Source organism: Phoenix dactylifera, chromosome 3 (genome assembly GCF_009389715.1).
Source record: "Phoenix dactylifera cultivar Barhee BC4 chromosome 3, palm_55x_up_171113_PBpolish2nd_filt_p, whole genome shotgun sequence".
In the NCBI taxonomy this organism is placed as follows: Eukaryota; Viridiplantae; Streptophyta; class Magnoliopsida; order Arecales; family Arecaceae; genus Phoenix; species Phoenix dactylifera.
Window position 1 is genome coordinate 24716906 of NC_052394.1, and position 25176 is coordinate 24742081.

Genomic DNA, 25176 nt, shown 5'->3' on the forward strand with positions numbered 1-25176 from the left:
GTTGAAACTTGAATTAATTGCATTAAAATTGATATTGATTCAAATTGAGCTCAAGCAATCTCAAGTTGCTAAAATCATTTGACAGCACTAGCTAGAAGCTCCCAGCTAAGATGCCAACCATGCGATCCATCCATGGAGATCCTGATAGATCTCCTTGGTTATGCAAGTGCTCTATAGTCATGCTAAGCATAAGAACTCATGGGCTTTAGAGCTAATTGCTAAAGCTCAAATCCACTTAAGGATAACAAGGTATTTCATATCCTGACTGTGATGATGAATGAGACTACCAAATTGAAGGTCAATTAGAACTTCGGAAGGCTTAAGATAGGAGTAAAAAAGAAAGTTACATAGTCGTTTAGGCAATCCATTCCATCCAACAAGTCCATTTTAAACAGCCTTGTATTTTCCGTTTTGCAGATACCTGACAATAATTCTAATATAGCCCTCAATACTGAAGGTTATTCTTTTCAAAAAGATCTGAAGGTCTGATAGATAATGTAAATACAAGAATAATTACAAATTATAATCATACTAGTGCAATTCAAAAATAAATAACAAATGTTTTTCTTGAAAAAAGGGTCCCTCAAAATATATGATATCCCTTTGTTAGCTGTGGGATTGAGATGAAATAAGTCAAAAGTTTGACTATCTGCTCTTTAGCTAAACAAAGACTTCTTAAGCTGTAGAAGCCACAGAGCAATCCTCATACTGAGCAGTCGAGCTTCAAGCAACATCTGCTCCAACCATATGCTTAGGTCCCATATAATCGATCTTTTGTGCAACATTCTTTTGGCCTCAGTCACAGCTTCAGATGAGACTCTTCCAATGATCAAAAATGTTTCAAGAGAAGACTCTTGCAACTGTCAATAAATTAGGAGCAAAAACTCAGCAAGGCTGAGAGTTCCATACAAGAAGACTACGAGCATGAAGATTCAATTATTCAGAGGCCCGAGGAGTTACAGTTGAATATCACTAATTTAATTCCAGCTTGGGTACAGCAATGTCCATCAAGCAATGACTACCTATAAATACTTAGTGCTTATTTAGAAGAAAAGAATGAAGGTTTATTTTCTCCTAGATGACCAAGCAAGCAATTTAGAAGCTTAGGTACAGCAATGTTCATCAAGCAATGACTAGCTATATAAATATGTACTGTTTATTTAGAAGAAGAATGAACAACTAAATTCTCCCAGATGACCATGTAAGCAAGCAATTTAGAAGCTTGGATACAGCAATGCCATCAAGCAATAGCTAGCTATATAAATATGGAGGACTGTTTTCCCCTAGATGACCAGGCAAGCAATTTAGAAGCTTTGTATCCTAGGAACTGGCTCCAATTTGAATTAAGGTTGTGACCTAAATCACAACAAATCATGAGCATGGATGGTTGGTACATGGCAGACAATGCAACTCAAATGGTTGTTTTTGATAAAACAATATTGATAGAAACAGCATCTTGTTGAGAGAAAAAAGCTTACCAGCCAACTCAGTTACAACTGAATGACAGCTTTTACGTTGCAAACTAAAGAAATGCTGTCCTTGGGGTATGCAATCTAATACATGCAAATATAAATTGTCAATTCTCACTCTTTCTTTATTACATGTGTAATAGATAATTATACATCAATACATACTGAAGTTAGTACACCTGCATGCAATACATAGTTTCCCAACAAATATGGACGATCTCAAACAATATGGCAGCGAAAGTAATTACCTAACAGAACTACCTTTAACGCTGAAAGGCGGTCCATGAATTGAAAACTTGCAAAAAGATAGATGGAAGCTTTTAATAAGAACACGACAGGAATATTTTCTTAGATGGAATTTCAGTCTTAGACCTTTCAGACAGTAAGACATCATGGATACAGCAGATTTGGTTCAACTAAGGTTGCACGTGCAGTTGCTGTGAAGAAAAATGCCCGTGATCATTCGACAACTCTTTTATTTCCCCAAGCAATAAAAATGTAAATAAACGGACTGGAGGGAGGGAAGAATGGAAGATTTTCTTCACAAAAAGGTAGAAAAAGTAAACATGGTTTTGCTCTAAGTTTGTTCAGATCTGATCCATAACATGGTCTGGTCATACTGATATATCGTCCTAAAGGAAGATAATGAGTGAAAAGGAGGAAATAGTAGGAGAAAGAGAAGAACAAGATGAAGTACAAGTAGCAAAAGTAGATGCCATGCCTGTTTCGAGTTCTAAATGATGGAATCAGAAAATAGGAAAAGAGCAAAGGCACAGATGAATCAAAAGGGGAGAGAGTGATTAGGTTTGGAAACCCTAGCACAGCATTAGCCCATGCAATTCATCAACAGTTTAAATTTGTATGCTATTTGAACAATTTAAATCCTCAGAAAAAGTTACCCAAAATACTTATAGTAAGTAACCTTGAGATATCCCAAAAAATCCTACAGCTAAACCTTTTAATCCTCCAAAAGATCATTCTAATTATAAATCCAAAAACACAATAAAATTAAACACAATAAAATTAAACCAGATGGTAGCCCCATCTAAAACCTGATTACTATATAGCCTAGTTAGTTGTAGGGCAGACTGATGGAGATCACATGCATGGGTTTAAAATGCCATGCTCTCAAGGGAGCAGCAGCATCTTTGCTTACTACTCTGGCCTTGTTCGCTTAATCACTGCATATTTCCTTGCTGGGCTCAACTGACCAAAAGGATAGTGATTGACAGTAATCTAACTTTTTCAGGGTGGGAACTAAAATGGATTTTTAGGTTATCCCCTTCATCTTTCAAAACTCTCATACCATTACAGGCCTTCTTACTAGCCATAGACGCATAAAACAATTGGCTTTGAATTTCATTTCTACTGGCTGCAAGAGGAAATTCACTTTTCATTCAAATTGGCATCTTTGTTTGTTTCCCTTCCGTGAACTTCCCCCCACAATTAAGCTGTTATCTAGACTCCTAAAGCTCTATCTTCTAGCCTCAAATTCTGTATCTATTCTTGTCGTGTTTTAAATTTTACAACATCCTATCAAACTAGACTTAGAAAATGAAATAAAATAAAAAAATCGTCAAAAAGAAAAACAGTTTATCTTTGAGATAACTTATGTTTGTCAATTTGTTTATATGAAATCAAAGTTCCGGTAGTTGGTGATCCAGGAAAATCTTCAGACTCGATGCGGATCACTTTGACCACTACGAGCGGGGCTGGACAGGGTTCAGGAACGCTACATCGGAAAGCCGAATCGCAGGCCAGACTTCAGGAGGATGTCTATTTTAGAAAAAAGAGTCCTGCTAGGTTTAGAAAGGGGAATCTGATCCAAATTGTCTTAGGACGGACCTCACATTATAAATAGAGGCTATGTACCTTATTTTTTAATCATTGATAAAAGAAAAGAGGACTTAAAGCCCTACTTTCAAAATTCTTCTATCTTCTTCTAGTTATCTTCTGAGAGATTCGAGTTGAGCGGGTTGAAGAAAATCTTTCTTCTTTCCGATCGAATCAGTTGGGTATGATGAATATGAATACTTAACACAAATATCACCAGAAAAGCCAAATTATGAATAAAATATGAATGATGCTTTCATCCTGGACTTAATTTGAGGTAGCATAAGAAATTTAATTGATGCAGCAGCAATCAAAGATAAAGGAGAACACATTGGACGAAAGAACGTGGCAGGCCTTTTGATCATCAATTTGTGCAATACAACATTGGAATGGCACAACGGCCAATCTATGAAGGAATACTTAGCCGGCGTCATGTTGTTTGGGATGTGTAGTGGTTGCTTCGAGTCGGCGACATGCACTCCTTTCCACTATGCAGCTCAAAGTTGTCAGATTTGAAGTTGTCAAGAAATTGTACGAGAAAGATCTAGATCTTGGGAGGATTTGGAAGCCTAGTGCTGAAGGTTCATATCGGCAATTTTATCTCCAAGAAGGATTTCTGTTTAAGGAAACCAGTTGTGCGTGCCTCAATGTTCATTGCAACAGACTATTATCTTTGAAGCCCATGATGGTGGACTTGCTGGATACTTTGGACGAGATAAGATAGTGGTGTTTGTTAAAAAAAATTTCAATTGTTCAAGGATAGAAAAGGATATAATGTGTCATGTTGAACGGTGTCGATTTTTCCACATTACCAAGCTAGGAGGACAGAATATCAGACTCTACTTGTCATTGCCGGTTTCAAAGGCGTCGTGGGAAGATGTGAGCGTGGATTTTGTTATGAACTTACCTAAGACTCAACATAACAAGGATTTAGTCATGGTGATCGATTCTCCAAGACGACTCACTTTGTGCCCTGCTTGAAGACGCATGACACCTCTCACATTGCTGAACTCTACTTCTGTGAGATCATGCACCTTCATGGTTTTCCTAAGATGATTACATCTGATAGGGACATGAAGTTTATAAGTAATCTTTGGTGAACCTTATGGTGGAAGATGGGTACTCAACTCCAATTCAGTTTAGATAGTCATTTCTAGATAGACGGTCAGACTGAAGCTATGAACTGAAGTTTAGGAAATCTGTTGAGAAATTTCTTTGGTAACCATGTACAACAGTTGTAACCATAATCATTTGATCATCCAATTGATAGCATCCGCTAATGAATCTACAAAATCACCAAGGAATAGATCTTCAAAGTGTTTTGATACAACTACATTCCTTGATGCCATCCATGCCTTCGTGATTTGGTAGTCGCTTCAAAACTGTATGTTGGGGCCTTGACTCCTCTCGGTCGGATGCTCTATGTTCATAATCAACTATAGTCTCTTGATGTGAAGAGTTGATGCATGTAGGATTTGGACTGATCTTTGATCCTGGGATTTTTGTCAGATAGTTCTTTGTCAACAACAGTTTTGATTTTTGGTTCTTTATATTGTTGGACTCGTGATTGCATTAGAATAATCTTTTAGAAACTGATAATTAGGGGTCAGAGACGATGAAATTACATTTATGCACTGTCCAACACCTTGGACTATAGCTATGCTTGCAGCAAAGCTTTAATTGATGCAAGATCATCTCTGATAGATGTCATATCATCATGTATCTTTCCAAACACCTTCTCATGTTTGATAAGATGATGGAAACTTGGAAAGCATCGATCTTGGACCTGAGTCCTCATTTCATAGCATGGTGGTAAGGGGAAAGAAATAAGGACAGAAAGAAGACCAAGGAAAAGAAAGGAAGAAAAGAATAGAACCCTTAGCTCTGACCAAATTGATGCAAGACCAATGGTGACGACCTATTGTGTAGGGCAACCTAGAGAAAAAACTGAATGAGGAAAAGGTTTAATTTGGTTATTTGCTGCCCTAAACCGGTGGATCAGGCAAACAGTGATAAATTTTGAAATTATGGACAGACAAAAGGTCAAATAGACCTGTTCTAGGGTTTTGGTGATGGGCAAAGATATAAGAAGCAGTATTTTAATGCTTTCGGGCTATACAAAAACGTCTGTAGTTGACCTATAAATGGCATTCGGCAAACAGATATGCAGACCTTTTTCTTAACAGAAAATAGATGATATACAAGAAAGCTAAAGAAGGAGATCAATAATTGATATTAGATGAGAGGAAAGTAAATATAATAGAGAAGCAATACAGAAATAGGAATAACCTGGCCGATCAGAAATCACTCGATTCAATAATTTCACTTATCATGCTTCTAATGGCCAGCCATAAGGCCCATTACAAGTACACTAGGACTTTTAATAGTCAAGTAGCTAATCCTCAAAATTTTTCCTAACAAGAAAATTTGAATACCACAAAATTTTATATAGAAAGTAACCTAAAAATTTAAAAATCAAATCTTAATTATTTCATGACGTGTCCAACTCAAGATAGGACTCTTAAAACACCAAATTCGCTTAAAACAGCACCCTAAAACCTATTTTTAAAAAATTCAAATAAAAGTTCCGAAAGTACTAAAAAATTCTGAACTAAAGTCTTTCATCCCCATCATTAGTCCTTAATGCATGAGCTTAAATTGCAGCAATAGGGTATCTTCCCTCCTATTGACTAGTGCTAACCCTCTGTTTTTCCCAAATGTAAAGATAACTAAAGCAAATAATACAAGCAAAGGCTTGGCTTTTAAATTGTGAGAACTTAGACACATATAGGTTAAAGAGGATGAAAGACAGTGAATTAAAGAAAAATAAGTTTGTCTAAGTTATATGGAATATAGTACAAGACAAAAGAGACTTTGGGCAGACAGGAGAACATGAGAACATTGACATGTCTGCAACGTGTGATATGGATGTTAAGCATTCAGTCATCTAGAAGACCTGACACAGGAACCTTAAAGAAATCAGACACAAGGCACACAATCTATAAAATTCATAAAACCTTAACTAAATGATGCGATAGATTTGACATCTAACATGAGGAAATATGCATATAATGATGATGACATTGTGATTGATAACTTGAAGTGTCAAGTAAGTGTCCCAAGAGTCCAAATGCACAACATGTCAACAAACCTCCAATGTGAAGTGTACTGGTAGCATTGTGTGGCAATATAAGCATGGATATAGCCAAAAATCAGACAATTTTAAGAGTACTAGAAAGTAGCTTCAGCAGGAAAAACTGAAAGTAACGACTGCAAACTTGGAAATGGTATATAGATTTAAAAATCCATAACTCAGCCGGAAATAGATATTCTTACAACACTCTTGGAAGAATGGTTATTGCTTACCAGGGCATGGGTCACAGCTCGTATACAGTCATTTGTTTTTAGCATCAATAGAATTACACGTGGAAGTCTCCTAAGCAGTTCCGAGATCTGAGAAAAGTACTGGGAAGCATACATCTAAAAAGAAAAAAGAAGAGATGTCAAGGCATAGGGAAAAAAAGAACATCAATAACTATAAATCTTTTGGGACAAAAAACAAATGTAGGTTATGCTTCAAAAAACTGAAAAAAAGATATTACTAAAGTGGCATGGACAACATCGGCAAGACATGATACAAAACTATAATATAGTTGAGAAAGACCTAAAAAATTTCTGCAATTAAGGAATGAGAATACATATCTCTAATTATCAGCTAAATGGGGCTAATGATGTAAAAAGATATTTATATTTGTGTTAATAGTGAGAGAATAGAAAGTCCAGATGTGTTATGAACACATCTGAGAGCAATCAATCATACGATGATGGCAACATAATCATCTAGATCACAATAATAATAGCTTTTATCTGATGGTAGTGAATGAGAGTGACAAGACAGTTGAGTTAAAGATACACTTGATAAGATGGAAAATAAGAATACAGGATGGAGCAGACAGCAAATAAGCAAGAAATTTCCAAAGGATAGAGTAAATGGTGTCATAACTTATAACCAAGTGACTTTTCGTCAGAAGCATATATATCCATAATGGCGAACAATTGCTAGAAGATTGCACAAATTTCGGGAGAAGTACGTTAAGCAATAAATAAATTGGTCTCAAGTTTCAAGAGGCAAGACTATGTTTAACTCATAAAAAGTTCACAACATTAATGACTATTAAAACTGCAAGTGGCTTCAAAAACAGTCAACAGAATCCTGTGTACATATCAAATATACTAGATAAATGTATAAAGTTACCTGGAGCTCTGAACGATCACTATCCTTCCCTTCTAGAACTAAATGATCCACAGATGGATCAATGACCCTACTCCATGGCCTCATTGTAAGTACTCCAGCAAACAGTGCATACAGATCCTCACCAGCACCCAGTTTTACACTATTTTCCTTAATTGCATTAACATCAGCAAAAATTAGAGCCTGCAAAGAAGGGCAAGGATTTAAGTGCCAGTATTGGTGGATGAATGGACTGACATGGCATAAGCCATACCGTGCTTAAGTTAAAACAAGACTTAAAAAACATTTTTTTAAAAAAGAAATAACGGGTGTTGTGCCAATCCATGCTAGGTGCTGGTATTAACCTGGCACTCGAGACCTTGAAGGAAGGTACTAATATTATGAACTCAAAGCCTAAAAGAATTTAAGTCATGCAGTGCAGAAGTACATAAACTGAAAAGACTTAAAACCATTTTCAATTACAAATATTTAAAAGAAGAATTAATGGATGTTGTGCCATCCATGCTAGGTGCTAGTACTGGTCCATTATGGACCAGCATGTACCAGCACTGCAAACATTGGAGGAGAACAAAAACAAGAACTTAAAACCTAAGAGAATGAAAACAACTTTAGGAATCAGGAGTAGAACATGCCTTCCAGAGTGCAGCATAATTTGTCTTAGTTTCGAAATCAAGTTCTTTGTAAAGACCATGATCGAGCAATATTAATTGTGGCTTTCTTTTGCCTGCATATGAAATAAGAAAATAGTTGGTTAGATGTGGATGCTCTACAAAAAACTATTCATGCAAATCAAGTATTTAAATCTTGTGGGACGGTCATCTCTGTTTTTTCATGGAATGGAATGTGCCGCATTCCCCTTCATCGCGAAACTAAGGATAGTGGGATGTCCGGTTACTTTGTTGGGATGCCCTTTTCATAATTTTCAATTTTTCATATAATCTTTATTGTTTTATTTGTTTCTTAAATGTATTTGGACTTAAAAAATAATGTTTTTTTGATAAATTGACCCTATTTAGCGTACTTTAAGGTCAAAGGCTCTATTTATCTACTTGCATGTATTTTTCTATCTTTAATAATTTTTATTGTTAAAATTTTACAATAATCTTCAATATATTTAACTAAACAAACTAGCTATTGAGATATATGCTCAACTTAAATGGTGCCTACATGATTCCTGGCCTTGATTATTAAACAAATGTGTCAAAAATGTTAATATAATTAATTGAATACTGCTTAATAAATCATGTTTCAATATGTCACAAAATAAATCCATATGTTAAACATATCAAACTCATTGCTAATCCCATGCGGAATGTCTATGGTGCTTGTATATGCCCTTACAATATAACATATCACAAATTTCATGCCAAATAGAAAATATCAGGCTTGATTTTCTCCATTTTTCTTAATTCTTGGCTAAATTAATGGCAAAAATAGAGGCTGCTCATACTAAGTACAAGCTTCCCTTGTCAAGTCCAACCTTTGTCAAAATCCTGGATTTGGGCACCATGACAGTTCTCTCAATCCATTCCTCTCTCATCTCCTCTTTCTCTTAGTTTGGGGCCTAAACCGATTCCCGTGGCCTCATTGAACATGTGAGATGTGGGACCTAGTCCCACTTTAATTTGGAAAAAAGGGACATCTTAGCTTTAGTGGGACACCACATCCCATGCATGTCTCGCCCATGGTCCTGCTGTTTCCAGGGCAGGACCACAGCAGGATGGTCAGGGCATCCTTTGCAGAGCCAAATTGGGGTCATAAGGATGTCTTGTATTCTGCTTTCTATGTGGAACAAGTCGAGACGGGCTACATGCATCCTGCCCCCTTAGAGACTTCAATCCTTGGCACTGTCATAACAAAAATTTTGAGGTTTATTATTAGCAGGAAAAAAAAAGCACAATCTGTGGTAAATCAAGAAGGATATGATAAGAAATTCGTAAGTGGCTGATGTCTAACTGGCACGAGTATGCTGAAATGAAACAGTTTCCCGTGGAGATGGTTAAAGGGTTAAGGGAGAGGAGATAAAAGAAGAATCTGATTGAAATATTGAAATAGACTTGAAGAAGTTTACTGCTCTGGAGGACCAAGCTTTGTTTGAAATTAAAGGTAAAATCTATATAGCCAGTGTCAAATACGTGGCATATGAACGTTTTATGTTTGGCCTTGGTGAAAATTATATACATGGATTTCTTTTGGTGAGCTATGCATGGATATTTACATGCATGCCAATTATGCTTGTCATGCAAGTACTTGTCAGGTAGTTCCCATGGAAAATAAAAATCCTCGGTGAGCATATATGAACAACTGCTATACACCCATAATAGCCACGGAAATTTAGATGGCATAATATCAAAAGGGACTAAAGAATAATAACAGAAGTCCCACAGAGAATATGGATTAAGTGATCCGTGAAAAGCTTTATGGTACAGGTGGGATGACATAGTTCTGCACAATCCAGTCCCTGAATAGTACCGAAAAACACTTTCTACTTCCATTCAGTATGTCCAAAAAAGAGTTTTCTCCCATTATACCAAAAAATTGCTTGAGGTAAGTAAATTTGAAAAATATGGTACTTTAATATTAAATGAACACATGCATCAGTGAAGGGGATCAAACAGCAGGACAAGCACCAGCATAGCTTGGTCAAGGAATTTAACAGGATTTGAGAAATTCAGCTTTCTAAATACAGTGCTCCTTTATGATATTTTTGGGCCTTATCAAATGAAGTGCCACAACAATGCTTTTTGTAAGAAATTTAACTTAGAAAATGTTGATTTTCTAGGTAGCAACCTTCAACATATCTGATAAAGCAATTAAAAAATATTTAGGTTTGGATCAAGGTATGCGGAACCGACCGAACCGACGTACCGGTGAAGACCGGTACTGAACCGGTTTTGAAAAAAAAAAACAAACGCACGGATGCGCGCGCGTCCGTGGTATGCTGCAGAGTGGCATTTAATGCTACTCTGCCGCATTAAAAGCCCACGCAGGATAGCGCGTGGGCTCGCTGCCCCGCCGCATGGAATGCGCACTAGCACGAGTCGGGGGATGCGTTTCCCACTCGCGCCAGCGCCCCCGCGGGCGGGCGCGATCCACGTGGCCTCTCTCTTTTTTTTGCTTTTCTTTTTTTGTCCTTCTCCTCTTCTTCTTCCTGAGTTCCTCCTCTCTTCTTCCCTCTCTCCTCCTCTCTTTCCCCTTCTCCTGCGAGCAAGGAAGATCTTCTTCCCCGCAAGGTGCTCGGAAGGAAGAAAGAGGCCCGGTAGCGCAAGAGAGGTCTTCTTCCCCTTTCTCCTCCTTTCTTCTCCTCTCTTCCCCCCTTCTTCCCCGTGAGTACCGGTGCGAACTGGGTACCGGGCTTGTACCGGTGCGAACCGCACCGGTTCGCACCGGTACGGGCAAGGAACCATGGTCGGAACCGAATTCCACTGCTGTACAATACCAGTGGAGACCGGTACCCAAGGTACGCCGGTACCGACAATACCGACGTACCGGTGGGCATCGGTACCGGTACGGTGCCGAACCAAACCGAGCCGAACCGGTACTGTACCGATGGGGCTAAAAACCAAAAAAAAATTGGAGCCGGTACGGACTGATCGGTTCGGGCCGGTACCGGTTCGGTACGGGCCGGTACCGGTTCGGTACGGGCCGGTACCGAGTCGGTACGGGCCGGTACGCGTCGGTACCGGTCGGTACGGGCCGGTATGGTTCGGTACCGAAATATGTAGCTGTACCGTACCGGTAGGGTTCGGTACCGGTATGTACCGGCCGGTACTGGCCCGTATCGACCGGTACGGCAGACCATGCCGGTACCAGTACGATACAGGTGAACCGGTCGGTTCCGACCGGTTCAGCCGACCATAGTTTGGATACTATGCATGACAAATTATCAGAGAAGTTACTTAAAGTATTGTCAAAAAACAACATATTTTGCTAAAATGGCCAAATAATGACTAGGAGAAAGAATCCTAGGTTTAGGACAAAATGAAGAACTAAGTCACAAAATTGGAGTCGAAAATTCCAGGTGTCCTTGATATCCAACATGTGAAGCAACCCAAAAATGCACAGAAATAAGGGAGCCAATATAAGTTAAACAACAAAGATTTCAAGCAGGAGCAGAATCTGGAGGAAGGCATTGAAAGCAATTAAGTTCATGACTTAGAAAGCAAGGTTAATCTAGAACCAGTACACAGATTTAAGCAATACACTTAATATGCAACAGAATAACACATATATGATATTTATACAATCAGAAGATATATTCCCTTTTTTGAAAATAAAATTTATACAATCAGAAGATATATTCCTAAAAACTTTGTAAGCATATTTCATCAAAAGCTGACATTCCACAATCTTCAAGCAATTGTACTTAGCCAAATTGTAGAAAAAGTGTATATCAGTTCAGGAGAAAAGAATTTCAGTCAGAGAAGCATATATGAACAATATTATTCCTTATATTTGAGAAAGGAGATTCTAAACTAGCTCCATTTGTGACCTTTAGAGTCATGAATATGAAATATCGACATTTTATTTTCATTGGCGCTTCCTAATTCTAAGGTCAAGAGCTCAGTGAAGAGCAAGCTTCTCACCAAAACAATTCCATTTGCTGGATGGCAAAGGCCGAACCATCATGTTGGCAGCATGTGGGTCACAGTGAACAAATCCATGCTTAAAAGTCATCTCTGCAAAAGCTTGGCTGACCTGCACAGTTTATGGATGGGAATAACATTAGATATAGAATATTTTCCAACAATAACAAATAAAATATACAGATTATAAGAAAGACTTACTAATTTTGAAACATCAATAGGTTGAATTCCAAGTTTTTGCATAGCACTAACATCAGTTATCTCCGCAGCATCCATAAATTCCATCGTCAAAAGTCTAGAAGTACTCAGATTCCAATAAACCTTAGGGGCATAAATGCTGTCTGCCATATGAGGGGATAACCTCCTGAAGTTATCCAAACATTTTTCACTGTTCCTAGCCTCAAACAAGAAATCTAATTCCTGACAATCATGATAGCAACTGATCAAAAAATGTCCTTAGTAGCTCCATAGTACTTGATCAAGATCATGAGCTGCATTAGGTACAGATATTACAAAAAAAAGCAAGTGTGTTATTACTCTAAATAACGATAAAGATACCATAACTAATTAAACCATACAGAGGAATGTGATCTACACCTAGTCAAGAAAAATTAGCAAAGTCACAACATTCAATAACAATCATCCATGGGTTTGATTATATAAGTAATATGAATATGTACACTTTGTACCTAAGCGATGAATGACACATTGCTTGAGGCACATATGACTTAACAAAGAAGGACATTAGCCATGAACACCATGTGTACCGCAAACACACATGGAATAAGGGAGCGATCATCGTTTATATACCATGAACTAAATGCCTTTTCACAAAGAAAACTTAACCAGAATGTTTCATGAATTTATGTTAGAAACATTGAAAATCATTGATCGATAGTTGAACTTAATAAACAAATTTCATAATTTATTACAAACCTTCCCTAAGTCACCTTTGTTGAAGAAACCTTGCAAATCCACCTGGGCATCATATGTTCTCAGTAACAAAGAATCAAGTCCCAAATGAGGAAAATTAATCTTCATTATAGACATGTTTCCATTGTATAGAACCACAAATTTGTATAATAGCCTTCTTTTTACTACCTTATAAGAATTAAGAAACATGCATGCATGTGCCATAAAAGGAACTCACGAGATGGTGTTGATTGATGATGGGGGGCAAAATGGATCGTCCTGCTCAAGGTAGGGGATCATTCCACAACACTGACCGGGCAGGACCACAACCCTGCTCAGAACCGGCCCGATTTCAGACTCCGCCGAAGGCTCAGTTGACCTCGGCCGAATCTCTTCGCTACTACGACCTGTCGTAACTTCTAATGCCTGTAATGACGTCCCGAGCCCGAGCTCGGAACGCCCTGCTGAGTTAGATGTGAGCCAAAGAGATCCTTCGACTGCGGGACTATTCGCCGACGCGCCCCGACCGAGGTCGGGGCGCCCTCATATTCGCCGACACGCTCCGACCGAGCTCGGGGCGCCTTAATATTCGTCGCTACGCCCCGACTTGAGCTCGGGGCGCCCTTAATATTCGACAATGCGCCCCGACCCTTGAGCTCGGGGCGCCCTACCGAGCAAAACCTCGGAATCGGGGAAGCTAGGTCAACCTCAGCACCCGCCAAAACGACCTCACCGAATGCACGATGCGACCCCTCATCGAGCTCGACTTCGCCCACGACCACATCCACGTGCATGCCCACGTCCGCCTACGTGGCCGTACATTACAACATCACCGCACTATGCTCTGCTTGCTGGCCAACGACAATCAAGGACGACGCCATGCTGCTCCAGCTATACCCCGTCACACCTATCGACGTCTTACCGTTCACCGGAACGGCCTACGTTGTGCGCCTCAAGCAAGCTCTAGCTACGCGCCATCTGTCCAAAATCCATCTCCTCCCATAATGAGGACGGGCTATACCTCCGCCACCTGGACACCTCTCCAAGGACTATATATAGCCCCATCAAGTAACACTACAGGAACCTTTGGACCAACTAAGACCCACCCTAACTTGAGCGCCGGAGGGTCCTCACCGGAATCACCGGTGAGGCTTTGTGCAAGTACACCGTCGCATCTTCTTCCTCAACATTCCGACAGCTCCCTCGACTCTCCCAGCATGGTCACCCTCGGGCCAAATTTGAACCACAACAATTGATATTAAAAAAACATTAAATTTTAACATGCATTGAGGGTAAGGGCTTAAATATCCGCAGAATAAAAACTGACTATATGAAATACATGTTTAGCAAAAACAAAGATGAAGATGAGGTGCAAGAAAGATTTATGGACAACATAATGGACAGAGACAGGGGGTTCATTGAATTTTGAATTTCACCATATACGATGGAAAATAATCAAATCCTTTGCCCCCTTCCCCGATTTCTTGGTTATCACTAAATATGATTGGGATATAGAGGCTTTAGGTAAGATCTCATCTTCCTATAATTGTTGAAATTTTTAGTGACTGCAGTGCTTTTATTAGAGCTGCTTTGTGGGTTCAAAAGAGGTGTTTTCTTGGTTTTAGCTAAAATAGAAAAGACCACCTAATCGATTATGGGCTAATCACCATCTATGCCCATATTGATGGTTATGACCAGCAAGCATGCATCTTGTTGTTTAGCATTTTTAGCATAATAAAACACCGATAATTGAGTTCCATTTGTCATGACTCAATGCATTACATCTCCATCCAAGTATGATGTCTTAGCAAAACAAGTAATGCTGATATGACTTTAGAACTATGCACAATTCTAGAGGAAAAGGGAAAAATAGGGAACTGCAAGTTTCAGCAAAAGGAGAAGAAAAGCAAAAGAATAAGAGGAGAACGAAAAAGGATGAGTGCTACAGACTAGGTTTGAATTTTTCTCTCCCATTTTGTGTTTTCTTCTTTTGCTTCTACCATGCTGAATCTTCAAGACCACTGTGCACATACCAAGATATTGGATATTTCTCATGACCTTAAATTACTGGGTCCCATGATGAATTTTCAATACTACCTTTTACACACCAAGCTATTGGACATTTCTCATGAACTAGGTTATAAGGAGGGTCAGAAGGTGCTGGAGTTCCAAGCTTATCTTGGATCAAGTTCGGAAGGATTTTTAAATTCAATTTTTAATTGGAGTACCATACTGTGGCTTTGGAATGTACCATATAAAGATGGATGCTACGTAAGAGAATATTCCTCGGGATATGACCACTAGGAATATACATTTGAATTATATGTAGAACAAGGGCCATCCTTAATCTATCCTACATAAATTTTGGTGTTAGAACTGATGGACCCTACCTTTCTCTGCCTTTCTTTCCATCTTTATTTTTTTCTCTCTCCACCATGTTTTTGGATTAAAAATTAAGTTCCAAGACTGATGCTCTCCCCAGCATATCAAATATGAGAAGAAGGTTTTCACCACATGCATGATGATATGACATCTATCAAAAATCATCTCACATCCAAGCTATGTTGCAAGCATGTGCTACAACCTTAGGCATTCGACAGTGCACTGATGCAGATGAAGGCCCATCTTATGGCAGTGAGAATGTTTCAGCTGAAAGCGAGGATTTATACATTGAAAATCATGCAAGTGCTCATCCTTCAAATTTAGATGCCAAGATTGAAGATGCACCAGCTTAAAAAATCTGGTTAAGAAGATTGAAGGTTCTAAAGAAACAATTTTAAAGGAATTTCTAATTGATGAAAGCAACACCAATTAAGAGCTATAACTGTATCAAAGCACTTTGAAGATACGATCCTTGCTAATTCTGCAGTTTCCTTGGTAAACACTATCAATCAAGTTATCAAAAGATTCATAGTTACCAATTGTCGGGCACCACAACAAATGATTAGTGAAGTGATAGGGAGAAAGTTCTACATAGGCCTCTATCATTCAATGTTCAAGACTCAGAATGGTCGATCAAAATTTTGAGGGATATGATCTTGAGAACTAGATAAGCATAACAGAAACAAATGATGCCGGAGCATTTCTTTGGGTCCATATCCATGGCATATGTTGTGACTGGATGCTATTTGTAGGTCAAGATGTCAAAAAAAAAGACAACTGTTTTGAATTGTTTTAGTATTTAATAATTAATTTAAGTGTTTCTTTGTAAGAAAACGAATCTACTGTTTGGCACTGTTCATGCCACAATACTGTAAAAAGTGAACAGCATACATGACTTTAAATTTAGGAGTTTTAGTTAGGTTTCAGTAGTGTCCAGCGAGAATATCTTAGATAAAATTTAAAGCATGGTTCTAGGGATTTTAATTGGAGTGAAATGAATAGGTGGTAGCTGATTTCTCTAGGTACTTTCCAATTTGAAGAATCCTAGTTTGCTTGTAAGAGAGGTCATCAAGAGTATAGAAGAGACTATCTGGCGCTGGGTGAAAGCATCGTATGTGGCTGTTGAATGAAAGAAAGGATTGCTTTAGGTCAGGCTTGACCCTTCTTCTCTCTTTCATTCTCATCCCTCCCTCCCTTGCTTCACAAATTTTGTTTCATACAGAAACATAAAATCTGTGATCCCAATTTCTGTTATAGAACTAGTATGTTGTTTTCTTTAAAAACTCTTCTTTGAACCTACAACTCACCTGAAGACCTAAAGCAGAAATTTTTGGCCTTTTGAAAGAGAGGATGGCAGGGACCATCAATTCATTTCATGGGTACTGAAATGAATATAAGCAATCCAAGAGTCAAAACTAAATTAAGAAAGCAAGAAATTGAAATATCTTGGTCTTTTGATACCACTCAAGTTGATAGCACTCAACATCCTTGATTAAGTCTCCAGTTGATGACACTGACAAAAAAATTGCCAATTCCTTCCTCTCCAAGCAAATCACCAGAGAGCCAAAACAGTAAGGTAATGAGTCCAAGAATAGGGCTGAAAACAGGTTGGATAATTTCCAACCATACTCAATTTGGATTGGATTCAGATACAAATTCTAGCATCCAATTGGACCCCGATACCTACCAATAAATCATGCCAGATCTAAAACTTGATTCAAATTCCAAAAATTTTCTGAATCCAGATCTAGATATCTGGTAAATTCCAAAAAAATATTGTCCCAAAATAATTTTGTTTCCATGTGTAGAACTGTACTTGTGGCCTGTTTTGGATAAGAAACACTGAACCACCAGGCTACAACATTCAATTCTGTTATGCAGTTATGGTTTATTTTACTTATTTAAACCTCAGTCCTATCATTAAATAGAGTTATTAGGATGATACTTTCTATTTAATAATTAATTATTTTATAACTATCAATCCTTTCCTTTGATAAAAATGAAAGAATGAATATATATCATTTTATTATTTATACATATATTTTATTTACAAGCTCTCAAGAAATAGATAATTCATGATTATCTTTTATATTTGTTGCAGTTAAAGAGTAATGGTTGATGTAGAAAATTATAAAATATATTAACATTTTTACGTTACTAATATCATTATTAAATTTACCAAAGTTACATAGGTAGAAAATTAATATTTTATTTTAATGCAAATCCAATTAGACTAGTGACTTGAACCCTTGATCAGGTCGGTCTCCATGAGGGCTTAGTAACTATACCCATGCATTGTGTGCGATCTAGATAGATAATGCAGGTTTATTCTCATCATATGCGGTCACTTATGTTAGTTTTCATTATTGAATTCCACTCAAGATCCGATTTATATCCAGAAAAAAATCTGACTTATATCCATATTCGGATAGAAAAATATGAAAATAACTAATATTCAACTTGTATCTGTATCTGTTTAAAACAAATATGAATACACTTAATATCCACTTCATATCTGTATCCGTTTAATATTTGTATCTACACTTATATTAGCTGAAAGTCTGAAACAATATGGATACAAATATGGATATATGAATATCCATATTCATCTGTTTTCACCCTACTGAGGAACTTTTCAATTCTAGAATTTCTCCAAGATTTCCAAGTAGAAGATAGCGAACAAGGCAAACCTTTTATAGATAACCTGTTTTTAAAGAATTTCAACAATCCTCTAGTATAGTGGCACCTAGAGAACTAGTGAACCCCATTTTCCTCAGGCATTGCAGAGATCACAATTAGACAAAAATTGCTAGTGCCTTTTCAAGGGATTCTCAGCAATCCATAATTTATCATTAACAGCCAGCCAGTTGAAATTTTTAACCTTAAGAGAAATAACAGATGTCTAATTCGGAGAGAATTCCTTCTTGACCAGACTATCAAAGTTTAGAAATCTGTAGTACGAATTGACAGTGAAAGATCCATCATAAGACCATCTCTAATGAGCTTTATCCAGATGAAGAAGGGTTGAATTGTGAAAGAGAAGATAACAAATCAGAGAGCATTCCAAAATTAAGTAATCACCAATTGCCCTTCAAAAGAAAAGATGCAAATGAGCAACACCATCAGACCATTGAATAGGAGGAGACACAGTAGCATATTCATCCAGAGTGATGGAAAACATATCAGCATAAAGATCAGATAAAGGAAATTGAGATTAGGATAATTTTTTGGCAGGTCTGAATTTTACAATCTTCAAAAAAAACATCTTTCTCTGTAACGGAACAACAGGGAGATTTCTTGACCTAAACCCTTGCCTAATTCCTTAGGTCCATCTATGCCTCTGTAGGCCAACCATAATTAGTCTTACATCACAATTTCAACTTCAGTGCAAACAGAAAGAAGCACACTGCTATAATAACAACCACAATTACCAAAGTACCATGTCCAGCTTTCTAGAGTAAAATGAAAAGTAATTTATATTCTTCTAAAAACGATGTGTTGTCAAAGGACACATTAGATGTCAGCCAAATACAAACATTTTGAACTATGTCCTCGTTAAAATGATAGCTGCAGTCAGTACACAAAACAAAGCTCAGAGCACAAGGGAGAAGAGAGTAAGCATCATCACAACAATTAAAAAAAATAATCATTAGGAAAAAGGTCACCTGAATGCAGACATAAACATCTATCTGTATATGAATATACGCACAGAGAGACTGTTCGACATTAAGACATTAAGGAGACAAAAATGATGAAGAAAATCATGCATGCATCCCATCAGTACATAAAGAGTTACAACATTCATGCTTCATTGCAAGCATACAAATATACGCCAACACTAAAACCTAGTATAGAAAGATCAAGTAGATATCAAAATAAACTTGCCTTTGGTGCACTTTCCCGAATTTCATCAACCAACCACCTATATAAAAATTATAATTTTAGTTGTGCGAAGGTGTTATACAATGCAAATATAAGTATCTCTACCAAACATAAACTAGTCATAATCTTGTGATAACTTGGATTTATTATGAATATATGACAGGCCAGACAGATGTGAAAAAACATGATAGGGCCAATTTTTATTTGTTTTCAGTTGTTAGATACGTGAACTGGGGCTACCCTCAATGGTCAAACCCCTCTGCTTAACAACCAGAGGTTCTAGGTTCAATTCTTGGGTGGTGCACACCCAAGCATTAGGACATTGGTAATTATAATGCAGGTGGGCCTCCTTTCTCTCTCAAAAAAAAAGTTGTTACATATGCATAGTAACTAGTACTGATGGAAGCATAATAATTTAGCGCACACAAGTTCATCATCACAAACGCCAATACCCAACTTATTTGGATCCAGCATATAAGCCTATAGCTTTTCATATCTGGAGGTGCCTCAACATCATCACTTGGCTCACATGCTACCTAATCTAGTTTATCTATGTGCCTCATGTAAGTGATTGATGAGATATCTTGCTTCCAACATGAGAAAGTTAAATTCAGAAGCAATAGGGCCAACCTGCACTAAACTTGTTTGATAACAGAAACTGCAAAGCATATTTCATGAACAGCACAAGTTGAAACTACACAAACTAGAAATAGTACACAAGTTATTGAACTCGAGCACTGTTTTGAAAGAGCCATTTGGCAATAGATGATGATATGTGCTTGAATGCCAGAAGTAGTTGAAGCTGGGTGAGGGGGCACAAAGCAACATCCTATAGATAGTGCAAAAAGTGACGTAGAATTTGCCTTAAGATACATTAGTGCAATAGATTATTTTTGGTGCAAGGAGTTGGAAGCTTTAAGAATTTGGGGAGAAGTAGAATCAAGATACCAAAGCAAATTGATACCTAGGTTGACAATTCTGCTTCCTACACACAAGTGCAAACACAAATTAGTTATAGAAGTATATACTGAGAACTTGAGAGCACACATTTTGTGATCGGTATACAAAAGAAGCATGATCTTACTGCATTTTCTTAGTGACTGATGCCTTGAAAAACTACATGTTGCATCCATGGAGCATGGCCAATTTTGTATCAACTAGCATGCATAACATTTAAAGTAATTTTAAAAGTTTCAATCATGCCCACAACGAATCCAGTGAATATGAACCATTCAAAATTCAGATGGCAGGCTTGTTGATCCAAAAATGTACTTGTAACCAGTTTTAAGTAGGTATATGAATAGCAAACATGGATGTGTAAGAAAATAGAAAATATGTCAAATTCGAACAGAAACCTCTAATTTCTGAAATGGAACAAGGACCAATAATAACCATTTGAAGCAGTACCTATAATCAAAAGCAGGAAAGAACCAGTGCAAGAAATTCACCACCAAACCCACAGTGGCAATATCTGCGATGGCAGTATCCGTCAAGTGAGTGTGTTGAACCTGGACATTAACATAATTAAGCCCTTGCATAGCTCAGAAGACAAATTACGATATTAGATAACTCTCAGTACTCAATATTGAGAGGGAGAAAAAATATTCAAAGTTTAATAACTCATAACTTCAGGAAAGTACAGTTTGGTTCACAACCTTTACAGCAACCTTTTCGCCATCATGAGTTTTAGCAGCATGAACTTGCGCAAGAGAAGCACTTGCCAGTGGAACTGGATCAAATTCTGCAAAAATCTGAGCATTCATAGTTGTTTAATCAATAGAGGAGTACTTCATAGGTACTGTGAAATGAATGGCCTTAAAACATGCACATATATTAAATGAAGAAGGCCTTTGCTATTAAATAAATTGTAAAGAAGAGCACAAGAAGGCATACCTACCAGCAACATTCATTATTTTAGCAAAAATAGATAATAAAGAAAAATATACTTTGCTCTATTTTTTGCAAGATAAACTTGAAAAAGGAAATGTAACCGAACGGACTTTCTCTGGTGGCTCCCCAAGCTCTTTCACAAATACACTTCGCACTTGATCATAAGAGGAAACTGGACATCTCTTCAGCATGGAGGCCCTCATTGTTTGTACATATTCTCGAGGAACTACATATTCCTATAAAAAAGTAAAGTATCCATTAAAAAGATAAAAATGAAATGGATAAAAACAAGTATCAAAGAACAATAGCTACATTTCAACTGAGATTTTCTCTTAACTAATCGTACTTTTTTTATTTTTTTAGTGAAAAGCTAACAGCATAAGATAAAAACAAACTATATATTATTATTAAAAAGTAAATTTTTCCATTTAAAGAAACAAGATTGACGGTTAATTGAATTTTCAATGAAAATTTCCTACATTTGAAATGAAGTATTCCTCTAAATAATTGTACAATTCTTGTAGTAAAATGCCAACAACATAAAAACATAAAGGCACTGCATATCTCTAACACCAAAAGGATATTATAAAATGCCGCATAAGGTGGTCGTGGATTTTCTGTTTTTTGGGTGGGGGGAGGATGGTATGACTCCAGGCCCATGCCTATAGATAATCAAAAGAACCTCTTTCGAAGAGCAAGAAGAAGTGTAAAAGGTGCAAATACCATATAAAACAACCCAAGATGGTCTTCATCCTCATCCAGAAACTAATGAAATTATCTGATTTATAAAACGATTTTCTGATTACTCCGAGAATTTTGCAACCGTAGTTCATCCAAACTTCATAAAAATTACAATTTTATGAAACTTTGTAGTGACTTCTAGAAATACAAAAACATCATGAAAATCTTTCAGTATCTCCTATTCACCGAGAAGAATTTAGTAGAATCTAGTGCTCTATTCATCCACTTTAATTGTTCAATATGTTTTTGAGTATTACTTGGCAAAATAATCCCAAATTTGCTAATATGTTTTTACTTTTTTCATAAAAAATTCACCTCTTTCACTCCCTTGATCATGGAAATATAACAAGAATGAAGACCAACTTTATCTTCCTACCATCATACCCACTATAGAAAATAATCATATGGAATCTCTAGCAACACTATATGGACGTCATATGTCTTTTGTATCCTTTTCACACCTATATAAACAATTAAATTGATTATGTGATATCCTCAAAAAAAGGCAAAACTGGACCTTTGGTAAATCTAACCCTTATAGCAGGAATCTTGCATTTAAAATAGCAGACCTGCTTCATAATTTCCTTGGAAACTCATCCTCGCGCTCTCTTTCTAAGTGTTTTCCTATTTCAAAATAGTTTAAGAGACCTACTTCCCTATACCCAAACATGAATCAGCTCCTGCTCCTGCAGCCACTTCTAGTAAGCAAAAGATCTAAACTCTTCAAGATGCTGGTGTTGCTTCTGCCTTTAAAAAGTTCTTTTCATGAAAGGAGAAGATATGAAGTAGGTTTTCAAGCTTCTCCTAAAAGCACTTTTTCTTGACTTGTTCTCCTTGTAGAAGCAATTTTCAGATATTGTTACCCAACACATATTTTCTAGGAAGTATTTTTTTTTGTCTTAAAAGTTACAAAAGCACTCTTTTTAGGCAACAGGAATCATGTCCTAGGTAATTATTAATCCTTATGAAAGCTTATATAATTGAAGGAAGATAATTTCTTATAGTCTCATTAAGACAAGGAGCTAAATCAACAGATATCTGTCCAGTTACTATTTCAGCATCCTCAATCTGAGTGATCAAATAATCTACCAACTTTCATCCAGATTTTTTAGGTCAAGAAGGGATAATATCAACATAGAACATTGGAAGCCAATTATTGACCTAACATTTAGTTATTTATTGTTGAAATTGAGTATTTTAATATCACAAAATATAAAACTAAAATATGAGATACTTGATCTTAAACTTCCATGCTTTTTAATCATTAAGCCACATAATGGATATTGCATCTCAAAATTAATTCAGATTAAAACTCGTAAAACAGTAGTCAATAAAAACCCCAAAAAAATAAATAACTTTCCTATGCTCAACTCTTATGCATAAGATTGTTTTCAGTACTGTTAATGCTCTCTTAGTTTACATGTTCTCATTCTCCCTCTCTATCGCTCAGTTTTTTGCACAATGTCATTCCATATCCGGAAAGTTTCAGTGAATATACTGGATATTTACGCAGTAAAAGGCACAGATTTTAATTTAGCTCTCCAACAGTCCAAACAAAATGACATTTGGGGAGAAAGAAGGCACCCTCATCCAATTGATTTGTTTTTTGAGATTTCACTAGTTGACTTCTCCGGTTCCTTGGCTGCTGACCAATGAAATTCAAGGTTCATAATTTTGTGATACGAGGCGACATGTTCTTCCAGTGTTTCATGAGGTTCATAATTTTGTGGCACTAGATGACATGTTTTTCCAGTGTTTCATGAAATGCATTAGAAAAATTTATATTGTACAGAATAAGATGGTCTAATTTGAAACATACCAATTGACCAATATGTTGACCAAGCTTGATGTAAATTCCTCCATTACGGAAGCATAACTCTTGAAGCCTATAAGCGCACCGATTATGGACTTCATGTTTGGCTCTCAACCATTCAATACTTCCTTCTTTAAGCCCCCATAATGAATACTGATAGTCTGAAAAGGAAAAAAGGCAGCAAGGCAGAGCACGAATGAAATATGGAGAGGTGATACAAACATTTTTTCTTAATAAATATAACAAAACAGTAGCATCGATTTCTAACAAGAAACATCATAGGGCATCACATTCAATGATAAATTTTTTTGGTGAACAATGAAAATTCACCTAGCACAAGGCAACATATGTGGTTATACCAGATGTACAAGCGAAAAGGCTATATTAACTCTTTAAAATCATGTTTAGAGTGAATGTGGTCAGGAATGGGCTCATAAGGGTAAATATTATAACATTTAAAAAAGGGGCATTGGCATTGGCATTGCTTAACATTATTATTTATAAAAAAGGGGTTATTTCTTTTGGTGAAAAAGGAGAGGGGGTTCGTTTAGACCTCACTACATTTGAAACGGCAGAAATTGTTGACTTCAGATACATAAAAATTACATGTCAGCCAAATATTGTTATTTGTATGAAGACAATCATTTGAATAATATCATAGCATCGTCACATTACTGTTAACAGCTACACAATTGAAATTAATTACAAGATTACTAAATGTACAGTTTAACTGAATAAAATAAGATTTTCAAATTTTAACTATGTAAAGGCCCTCTATGATCATTATAAAAGTTTTTGGAAAGTTTTGGGTTATGTTTGTACTTATGCCAAAAAGACATATTGAAACTCATTTCTTTTATTTTCCTTTATTTTCTAATTTTACTTTTTTTATTTTATATTTATTAATTATTTCTTGTTTGGGGGTTAGTGTCACGAAGAATGTAATGTTTCCCGCACTATCATAGTTATGTTGTTACCCAATCAAACCAGAAGAGTGAAATGTTCAAGAGTAGCAACAAAAAGACTAAATAAATTTCAAGCTCAAGAATGCTGACAAGTGAATGGGCTATAGTTTTCAGCTCATCCAATTGACTGTCCAGGTTAATTCTCATTTCAAAACCGGATTTCGAGGAGTCCAAAGGTCACCAAAGAGCGTTGTGTGAGGCATGCTCCCATATTCACGTGCATGAAATAAAGATCTTAGGCAAGTGTTACGGATCAGAAGATTTTCCAAAGTTTTTAGGTTTGGAAGCAGAGTCATAGATGAGCACCCAAAAGTTAAGGGTTTCGGATAGAAGACCCTCAAACCTAAATCAAGAAAAAGGAACAAAACTTGGCATAAAGAGGTAGAAAACCCTAAAGTTTAAATCAATACGAAAAGAAAAGGAAAGAAAAAGAAAAGGGAGAAGAAGAGCA

At 36.8% G+C, this 25176-nt stretch overlaps 1 protein-coding gene across 2 annotated transcripts in view; it reads right to left on the reverse strand.

Annotated features, from left to right (window-relative positions):
* Positions 1-375: 375 nt before the first annotated feature.
* The window catches only part of LOC103704014 (putative ABC1 protein At2g40090), a 25108-nt gene continuing 307 nt past the window's right edge, over positions 376-25176 (reverse strand). The window contains exons 2-12 of one of the 2 annotated variants that reach the window (XM_008787125.4): positions 23767-23921; positions 21317-21442; positions 20972-21067; positions 20724-20824; positions 19320-19356; positions 12342-12560; positions 12141-12252; positions 8187-8278; positions 7558-7737; positions 6669-6782; positions 376-860 (exon numbers count right to left, since the gene is read on the reverse strand). In XM_008787125.4, coding sequence (XP_008785347.1) covers positions 657-860; positions 6669-6782; positions 7558-7737; positions 8187-8278; positions 12141-12252; positions 12342-12560; positions 19320-19356; positions 20724-20824; positions 20972-21067; positions 21317-21442; positions 23767-23921 — 1436 coding nt within the window. In that variant the 3' untranslated portion in view covers positions 376-656. Of the gene's footprint in view, positions 1554-6668; positions 6783-7557; positions 7738-8186; positions 8279-12140; positions 12253-12341; positions 12561-19319; positions 19357-20723; positions 20825-20971; positions 21068-21316; positions 21443-23766; positions 23922-25176 lie in introns of both variants that reach the window. The other variant, XM_008787126.3, reaches the window with a different exon arrangement.